At 47.7% G+C, this 21,835-nt stretch overlaps 1 protein-coding gene across 22 annotated transcripts in view; it reads left to right on the top strand.

Moving 5' to 3' along the window:
* pnpla6 (patatin-like phospholipase domain containing 6) overlaps nucleotides 1-21,835 on the top strand; it is a 194,259-nt gene that overhangs the window by 80,804 nt on the left and 91,620 nt on the right. For all 22 annotated transcript variants that reach the window (XR_015074306.1, XM_085971499.1, XM_085971497.1 and 19 more), the window contains 8 exons: nucleotides 1,745-1,822; nucleotides 2,977-3,182; nucleotides 5,282-5,413; nucleotides 10,579-10,702; nucleotides 11,658-11,771; nucleotides 15,695-15,770; nucleotides 16,764-16,910; nucleotides 18,490-18,553. Coding sequence is in view for 21 of the 22 variants with exons in the window: in XM_085971499.1 (XP_085827625.1) it covers nucleotides 1,745-1,822; nucleotides 2,977-3,182; nucleotides 5,282-5,413; nucleotides 10,579-10,702; nucleotides 11,658-11,771; nucleotides 15,695-15,770; nucleotides 16,764-16,910; nucleotides 18,490-18,553 (941 nt within the window). In the remaining variant the exon portion in view is untranslated. The remainder of the gene's footprint in view (nucleotides 1-1,744; nucleotides 1,823-2,976; nucleotides 3,183-5,281; nucleotides 5,414-10,578; nucleotides 10,703-11,657; nucleotides 11,772-15,694; nucleotides 15,771-16,763; nucleotides 16,911-18,489; nucleotides 18,554-21,835) is intronic.

The following is a 21,835-nucleotide window of genomic DNA, read 5'->3' as shown; positions in this document are numbered from 1 at the left end:
ATGTCAAGACTGAGATTGATAGATTTTTTGTTAGGTAAGGGATATGGAACCAAGGCGGGTAAATGGAGTTCGGCTACAGATCATCCATGATCTCATTGAATGGCGGAACAGGCTCAAGAGGCTGAATGGCCTCCTCCTGTTCCTATAAACTGCCCTCACTTATTAGTTTCCTTTGCAGCAAGCAGACTTCAGCTGGCTAATCAGTGTTGTGCAGATGGTTCAGCGTATAGACTGAGTTGTTCAGCGTGTAGACGGAGTTGTTCAGCGTGTAGACGGAGTTGTTCAGCGTGTAGACTGAGTTGTTCAGCGTGTAGACGGAGTTGTTCAGCGTGTAGACTGAGTTGTTCAGCGTGTAGACTGAGTTGTTCAGCGTGTAGACTGAGTTGTTCAGCGTGTAGACTGAGTTGTTCAGCGTGTAGACGGAGTTGTTCAGCGTGTAGACGGAGTTGTTCAGCGTGTAGACGGAGTTGTTCAGCGTGTAGACTGAGTTGTTCAGCGTGTAGACTGAGTTGTTCAGCGTGTAGACTGAGTTGTTCAGCGTGTAGACGGAGTTGTTCAGCGTGTAGACGGAGTTGTTCAGCGTGTAGACGGAGTTGTTCAGCGTGTAGACGGAGTTGTTCAGCGTGTAGACTGAGTTGTTCAGCGTGTAGACGGAGTTGTTCAGCGTGTAGACGGAGTTGTTCAGCGTGTAGACTGAGTTGTTCAGCGTGTAGACTGAGTTGTTCAGCGTGTAGACTGAGTTGTTCAGCGTGTAGACTGAGTTGTTCAGCGTGTAGACTGAGTTGTTCAGCGTGTAGACTGAGTTGTTCAGCGTGTAAACTGAGTTGTTCAGCGTGTAGACTGAGTTGTTCAGCGTGTAGACGGAGTTGTTCAGCGTGTAGACGGAGTTGTTCAGCGTGTAGACTGAGTTGTTCAGCGTGTAAACTGAGTTGTTGCTGAATACATAGGCTGTGGGATCGAGGCCTGGCTTTTTGATCGAGTTTCTAATCCGAGGATAGTTGTGACGCAGTTAGCAATGGGTCAAAGTTGTCAATGGTATTTTGGGCAACTGACTGTTGCTGACTGTCCCTCACTGGCCTCAACCATCTCACTCCATTTGACTTTTGTCAATCACTCTATCATACTCCAGCGTCTCCTGCACAAGCTCACCCCCCCCTGCCACTGTTGCATGAGTTTAGCTCCCTGACGCTGCTCTTTCCTGGTTCCACTCCTGTGTCTCATACTACGCACATTACATCTTCTCAAATGGTTTCTCCACGCTGTCGCCTCTGGTGTACCCCAGGGCTCTAGCCTTGGCCTCCCCGTCATTATTTACACACACTCCCTTGGCAATCCTCAAGCACAGGGCATGGTGACACCCAGCTCTACCCCGCTACCTCTTTAGTTGACCTACGACTGTTGCCGCCTATCCACCATCAAGACCCGCATGAGCCAAAGGTTCCTCGTGCTTAATGCCAGCAAGACTAAAGTTGTCCTTTTTTGGCTCCCACAAACACCTCCGCACCTCCAGCCTCGACTCATCTCCCAGCCCAGTTTGCCACCTTGAGGCTTAGCTCAGAAGTGCAGAGCTTCAGTGTATAGCTTGACCCCAATCTGCAGCCGAGTTCCCTCTCTGCAACACCCTTTGCCTCTGCCCTGATTCTCACCCTGTGCTGCCGCTGCCCTGGTCACTGCGCAGATGCTCTTCTCCTGCACTGCCCTTGATGTAACTGACTATTAATGATTTCTTCCCTTTCTGTCCTAGGATCCCTCTCTGCTCAACAACCGTGTAACCCTGCACCACGCCAAATCTGGAACCCTGCTGGCCCGTCAGGGAGACCAGGTGAGTACAATGACCCCCGCCCCAAACTGGGGATCCGCTACTGTGTGGCTGAATCCTCCGGCAGTGACCGGTGATGGAGCATTTTTAAAGACAAGAAAGAACTTGCATTTCTATAGCGCCTTTCAGGACGTCCCAAAGCGCTTTACAGCCCATGAAGTACTTTTGAAGTGTAGTCACTGTTGTAATGTAGGAAACGCGGCAGACGATTTGCGCACAGCAAGCTCCCACAAACAGCAATGAGGTAAATGACCAGATGATCTGCTTTAGATGTTGGTTGAGGGGAAAATATCGACCAGGACACTGGGGAGAACACGACTGCTCTTCCAAATGGTGCCGTGGGATCTTTCACATCCCCCTGAGAGGGCAGACAGGGCCTTGATTTAATGCCTCAACTGAAAGATTGCACCTCCGACAGTGCAGCACTCCCTCAGCACTGGAGTGTCAGCCTAGACTTTTTATTAATTTGTTTTTGTACGATGTGGGTGTCGCTGGCAAAGCCAGCATTTATTGCCCATCCTTAATTGCCCTCGAAGGTGGTGGCGAGCCGCCGCCTTGAACCGCTGCAGTCCGTGTGGTGAAGGTGCTCCCACAGTGCTGTTAGGGAGGGAGTTCCAGGATTTTGACCCAGCGACGATGAAGGATCGGCGATATACTTCTAAGTCAGGATGATGTGTGACTTGGAGGGGAACTTGCAGGAGGTGGTGGTGTTCCCATGCGTCTGCTGCCCTTGTCCTTCTAGGTGGAAGAGGTCGTGGGTTTCGGAGGTGCTGCCGAAGAAGCCTTGGCGAGTTGCTGCAGTGCATCTTGTAGATGGTACACACTGCAGCCAGATTATGGGCTCAAGTCCCTGGAGTGGGGTTTGAACCCACAACCTTCCGACTCCGATGCGAGGGCGTTACCCACTCAGCCACAGCTGACACGGTTACCAGTTTTACAGGGCGAGTTGCGAAACTGCACGGATTTTAATTCGGACTTCAGCAAGTTGACACAAATTTGGGTTTTTAAGAAGTGAAGGAGTTTCAGGTTTCAGTAGTTTGTCTTCCTGTTGATTGCAAAATGCATCTTGCGTAGCCCACCAGCTGTACTGTATGATCTTGCCCCGTCCCCTCCCAGCAGTGTTGTGAAGTGTGTGCTGTCATCTCTCCCGAATGCAGGATGTCAGTTTGCACTTCGTGCTGTCCGGCTGCCTGCACGTTTATCAGCGAATGATTGACAAGGAGGACGATGTGTGCCTGTTTGTGACCTACCCTGGAGAAATGGTGGGCCAGCTCGCTGTCCTGACTGGGGAGCCGTTGATCTTCACCGTCAAAGCAAACCGTGACTGCATCTTCCTGAAGATCTCCAAATCCGACTTCTATGAGTCAGTATGGCCAGGCGTTCTGTTAGTTGTACACTTGCGTTCCTTCTCACCAGTTTGTGTTCTGCGGGGTTTCCGGGAATCGGAACGCTCTCTGCCACGTGTTGCTGCGCAGTTGCTTCCGCTCGAGTTGTAGGAAGATGGCGATGTTCAGTTGCTCAGCACGGTTGTGGGTATTCTGGTCCCAGGGCCAGGTGGGGTGGCTTCACATCACCGGGAGCACGCCCACCGCCCCCCCCCCCCCCCCCAAAACGGCTGGCTCTGCTGAATATGGCAAAGGCAGGTGGTTTAAATAAAGGTTCCCCAGCTCCCTGCGAGGGGTCCCACCTCGTGCAGAGAGCTCGCCTAATTTGGGGAGGTGGAACAGGACAAGGGCCGAGCCCTCCTCACCACCCGGCCGAGCACGAGCACCCCGGCACACAAACTGTAGTCGGGCAGGAAATCGTGGGCAGAGGGGATTGAATGTGAACAGTGCTTGAGGCTGACTCCCTCCCCCACCCCTGGTGCCTGACTCTCTCTCTTTCCCCCACACCCCCCCCCCCCCCCCGCCCATTGAAGTAGTTTCTGTAGCTTGTTAAATAGTTTCCACCTCTTTCGCTAAATGCAACTCTCTCAAATAGTATGGCTAGTTGAATTTTTCGATTGCTAGTTGTCTTGCTGTGTGAGCCATTCTTGGCTAGTATGTTTGACTGTGGAGCTCGCTAGTCAGCAGCTTGTACCTCACTAACTAGTGAAGTTTCTAAGACAGTGGCGGGCGTGGGGAGCATCTGGTCTGTTGCCCCTCTCCTGGATGTTGAGTGAGTGAGTGATGTGCTCTGTCCTTGCGCATTCCCGTGCAGACACGGAGCACTGCTTGCCAGCCTCTGATTATCCCTGTAGTGTCCTGCCGCTAGGAGAAGTTGCTGAAATGATCCGCTCATTTCAATGAGTAGGATCTGAATGGAGGTACTTCCCACCCCTTGCATAGTCATTGTCCTTTTTATAGAGCTACATTATCTCATTGATGATCTGTTCTCTCACCAAAGGTTTTCTATTTTAACAGTTTTTAGATTATTTTACCCTTGTCCTGCCTGTGATTGGTGTATTTGTAGGTTCCCCCTCATTCCCCCGCCCTCTTCCGAGCCTTAAGATTCCCATTTCTTCCTAAACTGTCAGCCTGTTGAAAGGTCATAGCCTGTCTGCGCTCTCCCTGTGTGCTTGATGAGATTAACAATTGTGCTGCAATCATTGAAATCTCATCAAATCATAATCCATAGTTTGTTACTGAGAATAACGTCGTCCGTATGTAAAATCAGAGAATGGTGAGATACACCATAGGTCAGTCTGCATCCGTGAAGAGAAAGGAATTCTCGGGTGTACCCTGATTATCCGTCGCCCCTTTCCTTGTTTCCCGACAATGGCTCCCAGACCCCCTGTGCCTCAGATTTATAATTCTCAGCTTTGTGTTTAATTCCCTTCATGCCCTCGCCCCTCTCTATCTTTAACCTCCTCCAACTCTACAACCCTCCCTCCACCCTGCCCTTTCCAAATTCTCCATTCCTCTGACTCTAGTCACCTGTGCATTCCCATCTCCCTGTGCTCACCATCAGCAGCCCTGCCTTCAGCCGCCTGACCAAACGCTCTTTATTGCCCTCTTTAAACCCCTCCTCCTTGCCACCTCCCTCTACCCTGTATAAGAATGTCCTAAAAACCCACTCTTTGACCAAGAGTTTGGTGCCCCTTTGGCTCGGAATCCATTTTCTCTTTGATTGCTCCTGCAAAGTGCTTTGGGACATTTTTCTACATTAATGGCACGATCCAAATACAAGTAGTCATTACCCTTCATCTGAACATTGCCAGTGCATACATCATTCATGAGTTCATTGGATAGATTTGTCATCGTGTTGATCTGCAGCTTATTGAAATGCACTGTATGAACATCTGCATCTTGTAATCCTGGGTCCTGTTTAGAAGCCACATTATTCTAGGTGTGCTAACTATCCAGAGATGAGGCACTCTGCAGCTGATTCCGGTTGCTGTGCAGTGTAACTAACGTGGGCAATTGAGCTGTACTGGTGCCGAGTGGTGCTGTGGCTGATTTATACCTGGTCTTCATTTTGCAGAATAATGCGAGAACAGCCCAATGTTGTCCTCAGTACTGCACACAATGTAGCTGTTAGAATGTCCCCGTTTGTTCGACAAATGGACTTTGCGATTGACTGGATGGCAGTGGAAGCCGGCCGTGCCCTGTACAGGTAAGGCCGCACTGTTCAAATTTGGATGCCCTGTCTTTGCATAGAATTACATCGGGACAGCTTTCTCTGTCAAAGTAACGGTGGGGCTAATGGCGCTTGCCGTTTTTATGCACAAATGGTACAGCAACTTCAGGCGAGGGGCAGACGCGCAGTTAAAATCAAAAATCCAAAAGTTGTTGTCCGAGTTGCTCCATTCCGCCGTTACTTTTGCGAAAACGGCATTTTGCTGCATGCCTCACCATTGAAATGCATTCAGTGGCGTGAGGTTGCTGTATTTGTGCGGTTGATACAAACTAAACTCGCCACAGAAAGTTAAGTCTTGTCATTACAAGCGTAAGTACACTTATTGTTAATTACTGCTAATCAACCTCTCTAGCACTGAAACTTAATTATTCCAAGTCTCATTCCTTCAGGTATTAACAGGGTACTTAAGGAAGTGGCCCTAGAAATAGTAGATGCATTGCAGGTCATCTTCCAAAATTCTATAGACTCTGGAACAGTACCCATGGATTGGAGGGTAGCTAATGTTACCCCACTATTCAAAAAAGGTGGTAGAGAAAGAACAGGGAATTATAGACCGGTTAGCCTGACATCGGTAGTGGGGAAAATGCTAGAGTCCATTATAAAAGATGTAATAGCAGAGCACTTGGAAAACAGTAACAGGATCGGACAAAGTCAACATGGATTTACAAAAGGTAAATCGTGCTTGACTAATCTACTGGAATTTTTTGAGGATGTAACTGGTAGAATAGATAAGGGAGAACCAGTGGATGTGGTGTATTTGGACTTTCAGAAGGCTTTCGATAAGGTCCCGCATAAGAGACTAGCGTGCAAAATTAAAGCACATGGGATTGGGGGTAAGGTACTGACTTGGATAGAGAACTGGTTGGCAGACAGGAAGCAAAGAGTTGGAATAAACGGGTCTTTTTCCGAGTGGAAGGCAGTGACTAGTGGGGTACCGCAGGGATCGGTGCTAGGACCCCAGTTATTCAAAATATATATTAATGATCTAGACGAGGGAACTAGATGTAATATCTCCAAGTTTGCAGACGACACAAAGCTGGGTGGGCGTATGTGCTGTGAGGAGGATGCTGAGAAACTCCAGCATGATTTGGACAGGTTGGGTGATATGGCAGATGCAGTATAATGTGGATAAATGCGAGGTTATCCACTTTGGTGGCAAAAACAGGAAGGCAGATTATTTATCTGAATGGCAATAGATTGGGAAAAGGGGAAGTGCAACGAGACCTGGGTGTCCTTGTGTACCAGTCGCTGAAGGTAAGCATGCAGGTGCAGTAGGCGGTTAAGAAGGCAAATAGTATGTTGGCCTTCGTAGCGAGAGGGTTCGAGTACAGGAACAAGGATGTCTTGCTGCAGTAGGGCCTTGGTGAGACCACACCTTGAGTATTGTGTGCAGTTTTGGTCACCTTATCTGAGGAAGGATGTTCTTGCCATGGAGGGAGTGCAGCGAAGATTCACTAGGCTGATACCTGGGATGGCAGGAATGACTTATGAGGAGAGATTGGGTCGATTAGGCTTATACTCGCTGGAGTTTAGAAGAATGAGAGGGGATCTCATTGAAACTTATAAAATTCTAACAGGACTAGACCGACTAGATGCAGGAAGGATGTTCCCGATGGTCGGGGAGTCCAGAACCAGGGGTCACAGTCTCAGGATAAGGGGTAAGCCATTTAGGACTGAGATGAGGAGGAATTTCTTCACCCAGAGAGTGGTGAACCTGTGGAATTCTCTACCACAGAAGGCAGTAGAGGCCAATTCATTAAATATATTCAAGAAGGAGTTGGATATATTTCTTAAGGCTAAAGGGATCAAGGGGTATGGGGAGAAAGCAGGGACAGGGTACTGAATTTGGATGATCAGCCGTGATCGCATTGAATGGCGGAGCAGGCTCGAGGGGCCGAATGGCCTACTCCTGCTCCTATTGTCTATGTTGAGATTTTTAAATGTCAAATTTTAAAAAAAAAACTACTTTTCCTTTGTCTTTTTTTTCTCTTACTCCAATCTTCCTCTTTTTTACTTCTCTTTCTGTACCTGATTTGACGCTGAATTCACTCACTCTAATTTACCTTTGCTTCTCAGTTTTCTGTTGTTTATTTCTCAATCCTTCCATCTGATTGGTTAAGTTGATACACAGTCGGTTGCCCTGTTCACTCGGGTCCCAGATGCCCTGTTTCTTTTGCTGCGCCGTTATCTGCTCACACTTTCAATAACTTAGTGGGCATAATTGTTTTGAGCTGAATGGTGCAGTGGCAAGTCTAGCGAATGGCAGACACCGTTAGCTGCCCTGCTGCAGTAAACTCTGACCCATCGAATTAACAGCACGGAAACAGGCCATTCAGCCCAACTGGGCCATGCCGGAGTTGATGCTCCACACGAGCCTCCTCCCACCCTACGCCATCTCCCCCTATCAGCATAACCTTCTCCCTCATACAGGAAACTTTGTGATATCCGGCACTGACGGGACCGAGCTGTTGCCGATCTATCAAAACTGCCGGACATACCAGCGTTAATGTTGAAGCATACGGAGGTTTTCATCTCCGTATCCGACAACAAACACTGTTGCTTAGCAACAGCTTCTAAACAGTCGGCCCGTACCTTGGAAGCGTCTCTGTAGTTTAGCAACAGCTTCAGAAGACTTTCCAGAGCCTGACTGTTGGAAAAAAAAAAGCCACGAGAAGAAAAAAAAACTACCAAAACGGCTCCTGATTTCTGCAGGTAGATCGAGGTTTCCGGACATAGAACCTCCGGATAAACCAGTTTCCTGTATATGCTTATCTAACTTCTCCTTAAATGCATCTATGCTTTTGGCCTCAATTACTCAACATGGTAGCGAGTTCCAGATTCTAACCACTCTCTAGGTAAAGAAGTTTCTCCTGAACTCCTTATTGGGTTTATTGGTGACTATTTTACATTTATGGCCCCTAGTATTGGACTCCCTATAAGTGGAAGCATCTTCTCTAAGCCTACGGTATCGAATCTCTTCATAATTTTAAAGGCCTCCTATTGGGTCAATCTCCATAGTTTAATTTAGTCCATCTCCCGCGACATAGTTCATTCATGGCGAGTGTGCGGTCTGCATGGTGACTGGTGGCTGAGGGCAGGGTTACAGCAGCAGAACATGCAGCAAGTGCAGATCCAGGACTAGAGCTTGACGTTCCCACTGCCACTCCATGGTCTGGTTAACATACTCGCTCTTTAGCTGGTGTACTGAAAGCCGTCTCTCCCAGACGGTTCATTAGTTAAGTGTCATTTTGCTTCCTGCTTTTAGTTTTGCAATATAATTGGCTGCTGTTGGGCCAATCAAAGAAAAAAGAATCCCTACATTCATACATACACACACAATTTTTATTTCACTTTTTTTTTTAAAGCACATTCAGCAATGCAGTGCTCCTGGCACACAACCTGACTAGACATAAGGCAGGCAAGAGAATGAGGGCCTCAGTGTTAACAGCCCTTTCTCCAACCCTCGTACGCAAGGCATGTGTCTTCTCAATTCACACTACAGTTTGTGAAGAAAACTAAGGTCTTAACAATTGGATTAAAAGTGATGTAAAATAGTGATTCTTCTCAAGTGTTACATTAGTGTGGTGTTCTTTATGCAAGTGCAGTACGAGGCCACCAATAGGTTTACATATTCCATAGACCAGGGGTTCCCAAGCTGTGGTAAGTGTACCCCTGGGCATACCTGAGACATCTCTGGGTGGTACGTGGGAGAAATTGTCTAATGGTGGATTAATTATTTTATTTATTGCATTTTTATAATCTGCTCAGACGAAGCTTTAAAACTCTGGTAATTTGTTATATAAAGTAGTTAATTTACTTCAAGATGTGCTGATCCGAACACCGATACAGAGACGATGACATACAGAGCCCTCACCTCCAATCACCATAGACTATAGCATGGTTTCAGTTGCCCAGCAACTGTCAAGTCTAACTGAGCTCAGAACTAAGTCGGGGTTTCTGTTTGGTTGTATACGTCTCACTATAACTATATCGCCTGGTCACGATGCATTGGCATCGGTACCGATGGAGCAAGGTCAATGGTAGGCAAGGTGGAGTAGTGACACCTATCAGAGCACTCCCTCCCAGTGCCATGTGGGTGCATTGCAGTATACAGAAGGAAGCACTCGCTGCTAAAAGCATCCCTACCAACTTGGAGGAGGCGCTGGCCAATGCTGTGCAGTTGGTAAACTTTATAAAAGCTCTACCCTTGAACTCCAGAATATTTTCCACTCTCTGTAATGAGATGGGAAGCGAGCATGTCGATCTATTTCTCCATACAGAGTTTCAGTTGCTGTTATATATGTGTATTATAATTTGTACATTTTGTACAATGCTTGGGTATTAATGGGGTTAAAGTATTAAACCATATGCTGGTAGGGGTACACGGGCAGCTGCTACATCTGGACAGGGGTGCGCAATAAATAAAGTTTGGGAACCACTGCATAGACTGTTAAAAGATAAAGTTTAAGGATCATTAAAAACTGTGGAACTGATGCCACCAAACATACAGGGAAAAAAGTAAAATGATTATATTTAAAAACCTGCCTGTCTTCTCCCAGCTTATTCTTTCTGGAACTAAGTCTACTTCTCTTTCTCCTTCTCTACGTTCACTACCTCCTCATAGTCTCTGATGTAAAGTTTCCTTTTTCCTACTTGATAGTCCACATTTGCTAATTAAATAAGAGTATTGATTTGCTCCATATCTCTGCATGGGTCTGATCTTGTTGCTGTGGTCTTCAGTTCATTCCCCCGTCAACGGCCAATGCCCACCTGAATTCTGACACCATAGTGACTGTTAGACACCTTGCGTGTTGCATTCATCTATCATTGTGGGAGCAGTTAGTGATTTAAAAGAAATGGTCACTTCATTTGCAAAAGAAGCTCGCAGAAGAATGTTGGCGAGGAGCACCACTGTGGTTGCAGTGTTTAAGCTCGTTAACCTAACCAGCTATGTCGTGGCTGTCTGTTCCAAGAAGTTGGACGGATAACTCCCCACATGGGGCAGATTTGTGTGATATGAAGTAATAACCATCATTGTTTGTTCTCTCCTCGTCCCAGATCTCACAGGAGATAAGTTGCAGTAAAGGACCTGCTTTTGAGGCCCCTGAGAGGCTGATTCTGTGTTTTGTTTTATTTTGCAGGCAGGCTGACCGATCGGACTGTACCTACATCGTCCTAAACGGGCGCCTGCGGTCTGTGATCCGAAAGGCCAATGACAAGAAAGAACTAGTAGGAGAATATGGACGTGGGGATCTGATTGGAGTGGTAATTAGTTCTCTTTCTCTCCCCCCCGCCCTACAAAAGATTGTCTGTGTCCTGGTTTGCTGGGGGGGACTGAGTCAATGTATAAGATGGCAGTAATAGCTGCAGTAGTCAGGTGGCTTCTCTCTGCCCTCTTCTTGCTAAAGTGGCCGTGTAGACCAAGATTTCCTACAACTGACACTCGCACTAAATCACCATTCACTCTTCACCACCCCCGGCTGAACAGTGGGCAGTCGGGCTGGTCTCGAGCCAGTGCACAGTACAGGAGGCTGATGGGAAGTCTCCAGCGAGACTCTCATTGTCTTCCCCCCCCCCCCAGTTCACCACCGCACCCCCCCCCCCCCCCCCCATTCACCTCCTGGGCTCCACGCGTGATGCCACCCCCCACAGTGCCACAACCGCGATCAGCAGTTGGCGTAGTGAAAACACTCCCAATACCAGAGGTTGCAAAAGCCAGAATTCTGCTCTGACTTCCTGCTCCCAAGTTGATTGTGACCACCGAGGGGAGTGCGGGTATCTCCCAAATAAAAACTTACTGGAAAATTCTGGAGCACTGTGCGCCACTGGCTATTAATACCAGAAACGAGGCTGTCAGGTTTGAATTTGATGTGCGAAGTATTGGTTCTTTGGGAAGTAAAATGAAGGACCTTTTATTTGGACTGTTCGATGGGCTCGCTGATGGGAATGTGAATGGTTTTACCTCGGCTATGCTACTCCGATAAATTCTGAAGACAAGTTCGAAGAATCCATTTGTTTTAGGCAAACCAAATTTGTATCTGCACTGTGTCTAAGACCGAATAAATCCCAGTGCAATCACATGGCTTTCGTGTCGATGGGGAGTGTATATGTTGTGTTGCACAAGGCATCGTGGTTGTATGGGACAGGCTGGATGGACCAGAGGGTCGCTTCCTGTTCGTCATTTAAAGACCATTTCACAGAAATGTTTTTTCCAATTCAGGTTGAAGCCTTGACGCATCAGCCCCGAGCCACCACCATGCATGCTGTTCGTGACTCTGAGCTGGCCAAGTTACCTGAGGGCACGCTGAATAACATCAAGAGACGGTATCCTCAGGTGGGTGGCAAAACCCAGACCGGCTTTCTGTATAGCATGTTACTCCAAAGTATAACAAGCTGCTGCCTCTCTCGATCCCTTTAGGAGAGTTCCAAATGTCCTCTCGTCTCAACTCGGTGTGACGTTTATTGAAATGCAGGGTTATTGAGTAACGGGTGACACTGTGGCACAAAACATCACAGAGGGCGGGTGCCTCGGTAGTTCCACCACAGGAATTGAATGCAGGTTGTAGCTTGTGATTCCTTCCAAGAAGTGGGAACAGAAGCTATCTGGGAATCTCACTGCTGGTTCTTTGGGCTGTCCCGGCACTTGTACTGGATATTTTGCAGACCCATGGAGCAACTGGAAAGGAATAGGCTGGATTTCATTCTACTGTATGGTGCTGGGGGAATGTCACAAGGTTATATTGCTTTCATCAGTTTCTGCACAGCTTTTAATCCAGTGCCTCTTGCAGCCATCATGAATAAGCTGGAATGTGCGGGAGTGCATAGCCACCTTATTTGAGGAATGTACTCCAGCTCCAAGATCACAAAGGTAGATGGGGGACCTTTCTTGAAAGAGGAGCGTGATGTCTTTGAGTGATATGTTGGATGGCATCATAAGGGATGGTGTCAGATTATTGTCTGTTTCATTCATTCTTGAAGGGTGCTTTTATATAGGTAATATTGTACTGGTGGACTGATTTAGTGTGCTGTAGTCCCCATCTTGAACAATTGGTTAACTCAAGATATGCCAGTGAGTGCCACATGCAGTAGTATTGCTTTTCACAATTTGAGACCTCAAACACATTGTTTGAAAGATGCAAGGAGTGTCTGTCTCAAATGCTTGGGTGGCAGGGTCCTGGGGCTGCAGAGAGCGATGGTTTCTCATTGTTTTCCAATGATAGCAAATGGAGTTCACGGATGTGCCCCATTAGATGCACCCAAACAGTTCTCCTTCATGGTTCAGAGCTCCAGCAGGCACCTTGAAGGGGAAGTCATCCTCGCGGGAGGCAAGCTTCTTTGCCAAAGCCCATGACGACATAGATAAAATAATTGACAATAAGTAAATTTACTACTTGACATTGGACTTCGAACTCCCAGAGAATTAAGATGAATCGTACATCATGCTGTCCAGTGTAGGTCCTTTTCACCACACTGAAGGTGGGTCTTCATTTTTTTTAAATTTGTTCATGGGATGTGGGCGTCGCTGGCAAGGCCAGCATTTATTGTCCATCCCTGGTTGCCCTTGAGCAGGTGGCCTTGAGCCGCTGCAGTCCGTGTGGTGAAGGTACTCCCACAGTGCTGTTGGGGGGGGGGGGGGGGGGCGGAGGTCCAGGATTTTGACGATGGAGAAGCAGCAATATATTTCCGAGTCAGGATGGTGTGTGACTTGGAGAACTTGGAGGTGGTGGTGTTCCCACGCGCCTGCTGCCCTTGTCCTTCTAGGTGGTGGAGGGTGTGGGTTTGGGAGGTGCTGTCGAAGAAATATAGTAAATGCTGGAAGACGTTACCTGGAGGCTCTTATATCCAGGGATTGGTACCTAGCATGATTGGGTTGCGGAGAGGCAAGCAGCTGCCAGAAACCTCGAACCTCCACCAGTGGGACCATTGTTTGGGGTCGCTCTACCAGTGGGACCATTGTTTGGGGTCGCTCTACCAGTGGGACCATTGTTTGGGGTCGCTCTACCAGTGGGACCATTGTTTGGGGTCGCTCTACCAGTGGGACCATTGTTTGGGGTCGCTCTACCAGTGGGACCATTGTTTGGGGTCGCTCTACCAGTGGGACCATTGTTTGGGGTCGCTCTACCAGTGAGACCATTGTTTGGGGTCGCTCTACCAGTGGGACCATTGTTTGGGGTCGCTCTACCAGTGAGACCATTGTTTGGGGTCGCTCTACCAGTGGGACCATTGTTTGGGGTCGCTCTACCAGTGAGACCATTGTTTGGGGTCGCTCTACCAGTGGGACCATTGTTTGGGGTCGCTCTACCAGTGGGACCATTGTTTGGGGTCGCTCTACCAGTGGGACCATTGTTTGGGGTCGCTCTACCAGTGAGACCATTGTTTGGGGTCGCTCTACCAGTGGGACCATTGTTTGGGGTCGCTCTACCAGTGGGACCATTGTTTGGGGTCGCTCTACCAGTGGGACCATTGTTTGGGGTCGCTCTACCAGTGGGACCATTGTTTGGGGTCGCTCTACCAGTGGGACCATTGTTTGGGGTCGCTCTACCAGTGGGACCATTGTTTGGGGTCGCTCTACCAGTGGGACCATTGTTTGGGGTCGCTCTACCAGTGGGACCATTGTTTGGGGTCGCTCTACCAGTGGGACCATTGTTTGGGGTCGCTCTACCAGTGGGACCATTGTTTGGGGTCGGTCTGCGTCTGTGCTGTGTTCAGGAAAATGGCAGCAATGTATTCATATTTTATTGTAAGGAGCTACTGATACCTGCTATTCAGATGGTGAGCAATTAAAGTTTGTAAATTGTCTAGTGACTACCATCCTTGGGCTGGGGAGGAGATGAGCAGGTCCCTTTGGGGCTGAGGTGGCTTTGAGCTGACAAACCTACTGATAGGAGATTGAAACAAGAGGTATTGCTGTATATCCAGCTTAGGATTACCAGAGCCAGGTAGTTCCATAGCTCTGTAGGCCCGTTCACCCATCACCCCTGTGCTCGCTGAGCTACATTAGATCCTGGTCCACCAACACCTCAAATTTAAAACGCTCTTCCTCGTGTTCAAATCTGTCCACTGCCTCAACACTCCCTATCTCTGCAACCTCCCCCAGCTCGACAGCCCTCCGCGAACTCTGCGTTCCTCCAATTCTGGCCTCTTGGGCATACCTGACGTCCTTCACCCCGCCAATGGTGGCCATGCTGTCAGCTCTGGAATTCCTGCACTAAAACCCTCTACCTTCCTCTCTCTCTTTTAGATGCTCCTTTAAAACCTCTCCCTTTGACCAATCATTTGGTTACCTGTCCTAATGTCTACTCCTTTGGCTTGGTGTCAGTTATTTTATTTCATTATGCTCCTGTGAAGCACCTTGAGACGTTTTGCTACTTTAAAGGCGCTATATAAATGCCAGTTGTAGTTGGAATTCCAGGTAATCGGACCTGGACGACTGAAGACTTTGCCACCAGTGGTGGGACGAAGGGACGGGGAATCGGCTGAAGTCAGGAATGTAGTGTTCAGAGGGATGCCAGTCTGAAGGAGCTTGCAGAGATTGGGCAGAGCGAGGTCATGGAGAGATTTAAAAATGAGAATAAGGAGTTAAAATTTAAGGTGTTGGACAGGGTAAGTCAGTGAGGGACAGGGGTGTTGGGCAAGGGGGGGCTTAGTGTGGGGCAGGATACACAGAACAGGGTTTCTGACAACTTGGAGTATATGAAGGAAGGGAGGTCACCAAGGAAAATGTTGGAGTAGTCATCTCTGGAGGTGACAAAGGCATGCATGAGGCAAAGTGGCTGAAGTATGAGTGTAGAAGGGCGAAGTTGTGGAGATGAAGGTCTTTGTGAGGGAGAGGGTATGAGATGTGAAACCCAGCTCCGGATTGAACAGATCACCTGTGTCTCATCCAGGACTGTGTTGGACAAGCAGTCTGAGGCGGTGGAGTGGTCGAGAGAAGTGATTGAGAGGTAGAGCTGGGTATCGTGTGGAAGCTGACCCCATGTCTTCAAGTGATGTCACTGAGGGGCAGCATGTAGATGAGGAAGAGGAGGGGACGAAAGATGGATCCTTGAGTGACTCTGGAGGTGACGGTGTGGAGCAGGGGTGAGAAACCATTACTGGAGATGCCCTTGCTATGTTTATGGATGGGCAGTAATGGGATCACGCGAGGACCGTTCCATAGAGCTAGTTTAGGGTTGATGCAGCTCGGGTTTCCAGAATTCTGAAGACATGTATACGGTTAATGCTTTTAATTATTTTGCCAAACTTTGTGAATTGCAGGTAGTCACTCGGTTAATTCATCTACTGGGTCAGAAGATCCTGGGTAACCTGCAGCAGGTGCACGGGACGTTTCCAGGTAGGACTCTCAGCTGTGGGATTCTGAATTAATTTGTACTTAAAATACTTATGGCCAATTGGTTTCTTTTTGACTTCTTTCCCACCAAACCCCAGCTCAGCGACCACCTTGAAACATGAGAACTGAATGCAGTACGTCTGCCCGACCCTGACCGAGGGGCCGGCAGGATTACCTGGCACCATGTGCGTGGCGGTGGGCAGTCATCGTGCCTTTGCTCTGCGATAGATTGCAGCATCACGGTGCCCTCTGCCCGGCTGAGCTATGTTTGAAGCTGCAGCATCGGGACGGTGGCTCGGTGAAACAAAATGTAGAAAGGCAGCAGCCAATTGAGAGCAAATGAAGTTTTTAATGAAATTATGCCTTTGACCTCTTCGATAGTAGAGGTGGGGGTGGGGGGGAGGGTCTGTGGTAATTCTATCAGTGGGTGCAAATACATACAGCGTATGTGAAGTGGAATAACGCCCGGTTTACATCTCCTTTCCCACAGCGGGATGCTCAGGAGGCAGATGATCAGATTTCTACTCTGCTCCAGTTACACTTTGCGGTTTAATGGGACAGGTTAGTTTAATCACGGTTCTGCCTGAACCGGAAGCAGCTTTTGCAAACGCACTCCCTTTGTACTTACTCGAAAAGGGTGACCAACACTTAAACGCTCCCTTTTACTGTATAATGATACATTGTTCCAGTCCTTATAAAACAGAGTGTTCCCTGACCTAACTGAGCAACACGATGGTGGGGATTGAATTGTAGCTCAGAGAATTTTTAGGAAGTACAGGAGGGTGTAAGCGGGACGAAGTCCCATTCCTGCTGTCGAGGGTTACAGCCAGAATGGTGGTGCTGTGTGTGTACTGGTGGATAACATGCTGCCGCGGTACATCCCACCTGACAGGAGGAGCTCCCCATGTGTGTATTTCAAGGTCTGTATTGCCTGGCCTTACTTTACCTTCGAGATGAATTCATGAACTAGTATTTGTCTCTCTCAATTCTTTTCAGGTACTGCTTTGGGATTCTCAACAGCTAGCAGTGCCGATGTAACAAACCCAACCAGTAACCTTTCCACCGTGGCTGTGCTTCCTGTCTGTGACGATGTGCCGATTGCTGCCTTCAGCATGGAGCTGACGCATGCACTCAATGCGATTGGTTAGTGGGAGTTCCATGTATAAGTTCCGTGGTCTGTGAAATCTGAGCCTTTGTCAGCTGAGAAGGTTTTGGGGTTAATCTGAACATTGACCTCTGCAACTCTATCGGTGCGAGAATACCACCAACAATAAAACAGTGCACGTTCAAGAAACTGGGTGAGGGTCAGTTCAGGTCTTGCCTTGATTTCACTGAACCTGCTCCAGATTCCTGAAACAGGAACTCTGAAATGAGCGCCTTCAGGGCGGTAAGCTGATCAGTCACTAGGCACCATTCTCCTGCTGCTCAGCTGCACTGTGGTGAGGAGATGCCGAGTGTGGCTAGCGGGAACCGTCGGAGAGCTCTGCCTCACTGGTTAGTGAGGTGCTCGACACCATGTACAGAGGGTTTGGGAGCAGGTTGAGCGTTGGTCACTTGTACGGAAAGAAATGGCGAACGAATGGGTGTAATGTACCCTCCAGAAGTAAACCGAGCTCAAGATACGAACAATGAGTGGGAAGCAGTAAAGCTGAAACTGGCGAGAGTTTCTTTTACAATCGACTGCGAATGAATTCCAATCACCAAGACATTTCGCTGCCAGCCATATAATGTCGGCATTATAAACCCAACCGATAATCCGCCCCTACTGGGTTTGAATTGTTGAACAAGCCATCGAATGTCCTCTGATTCAAATACTTCACATTGGTTTTAATTTATCGACAGTCGATGGAAATCTTAATCCAAGTATTTTTCCTGGTTTTGCTGTTCTTTGTGTGTGTTTTTCCCCCTCTCGCTGATTTTCTCAGGGTTGACTCCTTCCTGGGGTGCGGTTTCCTCGGTGCCAGTTTCCTTTCAGTACCTCAATCAAGTATTGATTGGCAACATCTGAGAGTTGTGTGCCAGCAGGCTATTGTACCACAAGGCACCAGCTGCCCACGTACATGCCCTACCCTGTGGCAGGGGTCATTGCAATCAGGAGTGGGGATTCCAGACAGATTTCTTGTCTCTAACCTGGGGTGCTGAGGCTGGCCGCCTGCCCTACCTGCAATGGGCTAACTCCGCACAGACCTCCGAGTGAACCGGGGGCTTTTCTGATTTGCACTGCTTTGCTGGAGGTACCATTGCAAGGCAATTAAACTAGTTATGATCAGGATTCAGCCGTGCTACTGGGAGGGTGGAGGGGGATTGGTGAGGAGGGAATAGTTAAACTCCAGGAAGTAACTCTCTGCCATCCATTACGATAGCAAAATACTGTGGATGCTGGAAATCCGAAATAACAACAGAAAACGCTGGAAAAACTCAGCAGGCCAGGCAACATCCATGGAGAGAGAAACAGAGTTAACGTTTCAGGTCGAAGACCCTTTGTCAGAACTGACGAAGACCCTTCGGCCTGAAACATTAACTCCATTTCTCTCTCCACAGATGCTGCCCTGGCTTGCTGAGTTTCTCCAGCGTTTTCTGTTGTAATCTCTGCCATCCATTGTTTACCGTCTGGCCAGCTAATTGCTTTGACCGAAGCGCGTTTGTACCATTTACCCTAAAGAGCGAGTGTGCACGTTGACACTAACAATTCCTCTGAACTGCTGTCTTTGTAACTTGATAGGCCCCACTCTGCTGATGACCAGTGATATCATTAGGCAGCGCCTGGGTGCATCAGCACTGGACAGGTAAGAGTGCTGTGTAAGAATATATATAACACTGTATAAGAATACTCCCAGCACTGCAGCTAGAAGTTGGGCTTTAGTTGATACCTGGTGAGATGTAATTTTAAATAGAGTTATCAATTTATTAGGTTATTGGTGGGCAATGTTTCCCACTATAGCTTTATCCATAATTTAATAAAATGCTGCAACTGAATCCTCCCTGATTGCCCCAAGGTCGATCAGATGGTTCATTTGCCCTCACTGTATTCATTGTGTTTCCTCTCGGCAGATTCAGGAAGGACTGCAGTCCTCCTCGTGTCGGCTTTCTCCTGAGGGACTTGTTGCTTACTTTTGAATTCATCGTTTTTATTTCCTTTTCATTCAATCTCCTTGCCCACGTGTCTCATTACCAGGTGGGCCCCAGCTCCTGGGCCATTGCTATACTAGGGGTAGACAACCGCACTGGCTCCAGTCACAGCTGATTTGGGATGGGAAATGGAGTCTGTATTAGCGAGCAGTGTCACCAAAGGGACCAGTTTTAAGTTTCAATCTCTCCTCCGTGGTACCTGGGAGTGCCAGAGTTGCGTACTTTTCACAGACCTTCGATCCTTTATCCTTCAACAAAAATCACAAACAGATGACTTGGTCGTTTATTTCATTGCTGTTTGTGGGAGCTTGCTGTGCGCAAATTGGCTGCTGCGTTTCCTACATTACAACAGTGACTACACTTCAAAAGTACTTAAATGGCTGTAAAGCACTTTGGGACATCATGAAGCTGAGAAAGGCTCTATAAATTCTTTCTTTAGTATCATGATGTGCCTCACTGATTTTGGGTACATGTCAATAAATCTAATTAGTTTTAGCCTGCATGCAATGATCAGGCAGGTTACTGCAAACCTCTAATGATACCTGTTCCAGTTTGGGTTTGCTCCCGATAGGTTTACTTTGTGTTCCATAGCAATGCCGAGACTTCTGTGAGCCGAAGTCTGTCAGGCCTGCGTTAGCGTGCCCAGGATTAACATGTACCCCTAATTGGTTTATCGACCACTGGAGATCATGTGGGGCACCCACCACATTCCTCTGACTCTTTCAAAAGGCAGGCAATGCCAGCCTGTCTAGCCACTGCATGCAGGCTATTTATATGCATATTTAAATAATACCCAGAATCAGTGAGGCACATCATAATATTAAAGAAAGAACTTGAATTTCTAGAGCGCCTTTCACCACCTCCGGACGCCCCAAAGCGCTTTACAGCCAGTGAAGTATTTTTGAAGTGTAGTCACTGTTGTAATGTAGGAAACACGGCAGCCAATTTGCACACAGCAAGCTCCCACAAACTACAATGAAATTGATGACAAAGTCATCTGTTTTAGTGATTTTGATTGAAGGATAAATATTGGCCAAGACACCGGGGATAACTCCCCTGTTCTTCTTCAACATGTGCCATGGGATCTTTTACGTCCACCTGAGAGGGCAGACGGGGCCTCCATTTAATGACTCATCTGCAAGCTGGCACCTCCGACAGTGCGGCACTCCTTCAGTACGGCACTGGGAGTGGCAGTCTAGATTTTGTGCTCAAGTCTCTGGAGTGGGACTTGAATCCACAGCCTTCTGACTCCGAGGAGTGCTACCCACTGAGCCACAACTGACTGAGAATACAGCAATAATCAGTCCACAAGGGATTAGCTGCTATGTAAAGGACACATTTCTTACACAGTGAGATCAGTGACTGGACTTTGGGATAGAGCAGTCTTTCGTTGACCTTCATAACACGATTTTGCACATGGATGAAATTAACTTTTAATCCATGGATTTCAGATCTCCAGCGAGGAGTGACAACAATGGGACAAAATTCTCTCGTAATTATTTCAGACAAAAGGCTCCTGGGACAGTTCAGTCATTCCTGATTCAAGATTTTGCGTATCATACTGATGAGCGGGTCTTCCCGTTTTACAGATTTGCCATACCATCTAAATTCTTTGACTGCATCTGTCAATTCACACCTAAAGAAAAACTTCTGTAAGCTGACTAATTTCCAGTTCATTCAGCCTGACCCGTGCCCTTTATAGATCTTAGGGTAATTTTAACCTTGCTTTGCCGGGTGGGAATCCCACGGGATTGTGTGGAATGCCGGTTTGCACCCTGCCCAGTATTAAAATCAGGCGGGTGTAAAACCAGCGTTTCACCCGATCCCGTCAGTTTCCTGAAGGGTGGGTTCGGTTCGAGTTGCCCCTCTTTCCTCCCAAAGTTTGCTAAGGGAGGGTGGCTTCTATTTTAATTCTAGCCATTGTAGAACAATGTCCTCATTTGTCACAGGATGAGACCTACTGTGTCACTGCTTGTGCCTATTGCTCATGTTTGTACTGTGACCACCCACGTGTCCTCGGGAGGCTGTTTGATGTGAAATAGGAAGTAGAGATTTCTTCATGTCTTTAGTCTTGGCTGGAATCGGACCTGCACTGGTGGACTAAGTGGGCATACAGTCATGTGTAACATTGTGTCATCAAGGTCTGCTTGTTGTTAATGGATGACCCAAATTGTGTTTTTAACTTTTTTTAAATTATCCAAACCAGACCAGATCAAACCAGTGCACAATAGGGGGGGGGATCACTGCTTCTTGTGAGACACTCTTTAACATTACTCCCACTCCCAGTACCATTGGTGTCGCAACCAGTGCGTCACCCTAGCTAAAAGCTTATTCCGGACACAATGCAAGTTTGGAAAGACAAAACTATAATTCTACTGCTGGGTATTTTGCACAGTTCGACTGGGTACAGTACAAGAACTATAAACACCCGCCATTTCACTTTACTGAAATCCTGGTGGCAAAAACCTGTGCGGTATTCGAAATGTTCAGTGCCCCCACCAATATTCTCTACTAAAATACTAGTGACGTGCATAATAATATATAGATTGTGTAATAAATAATGCATAATAAATAGCACCAGTTGCACGTACTAGTGTCTGCTCGCTTAAAAGAACGATACTCTCCACCCCCCCCCCCCCCCCCATTAAATGTGGCTTATCTCATTGAGTTGTGATTTATTTTATTTTTATTGGCTTTGATTTACACCATTTAGACTTTGCTTATTTTTACGTGTTAATAAGAATAATCGCACTGTCTGAGCCTCCCTGGGTGCAGTTGTCCATCCCCGGTTGAGATTGGAGAAGGCTTCCCATGCGGATAGTGCCCTTTGTGGTTGGGTGTTGGCGATTCCAACTTGGACGCTAGGGGTTCGAGTCCAGTGTTCTGCCGCCCGTGTATTGTCTCCATACACTTTGTACAGTTGGCATGTGGAGCAGGTC

This window comes from Somniosus microcephalus, chromosome 31 (assembly GCF_052327205.1).
Source record: "Somniosus microcephalus isolate GS21.2 chromosome 31, FLI_Smic_1.0, whole genome shotgun sequence".
Taxonomy (NCBI): Eukaryota; Metazoa; Chordata; class Chondrichthyes; order Squaliformes; family Somniosidae; genus Somniosus; species Somniosus microcephalus.
Note: the sequence above shows the minus strand (reverse complement) of the source record. Positions and strands in the feature narration are given on the sequence as shown.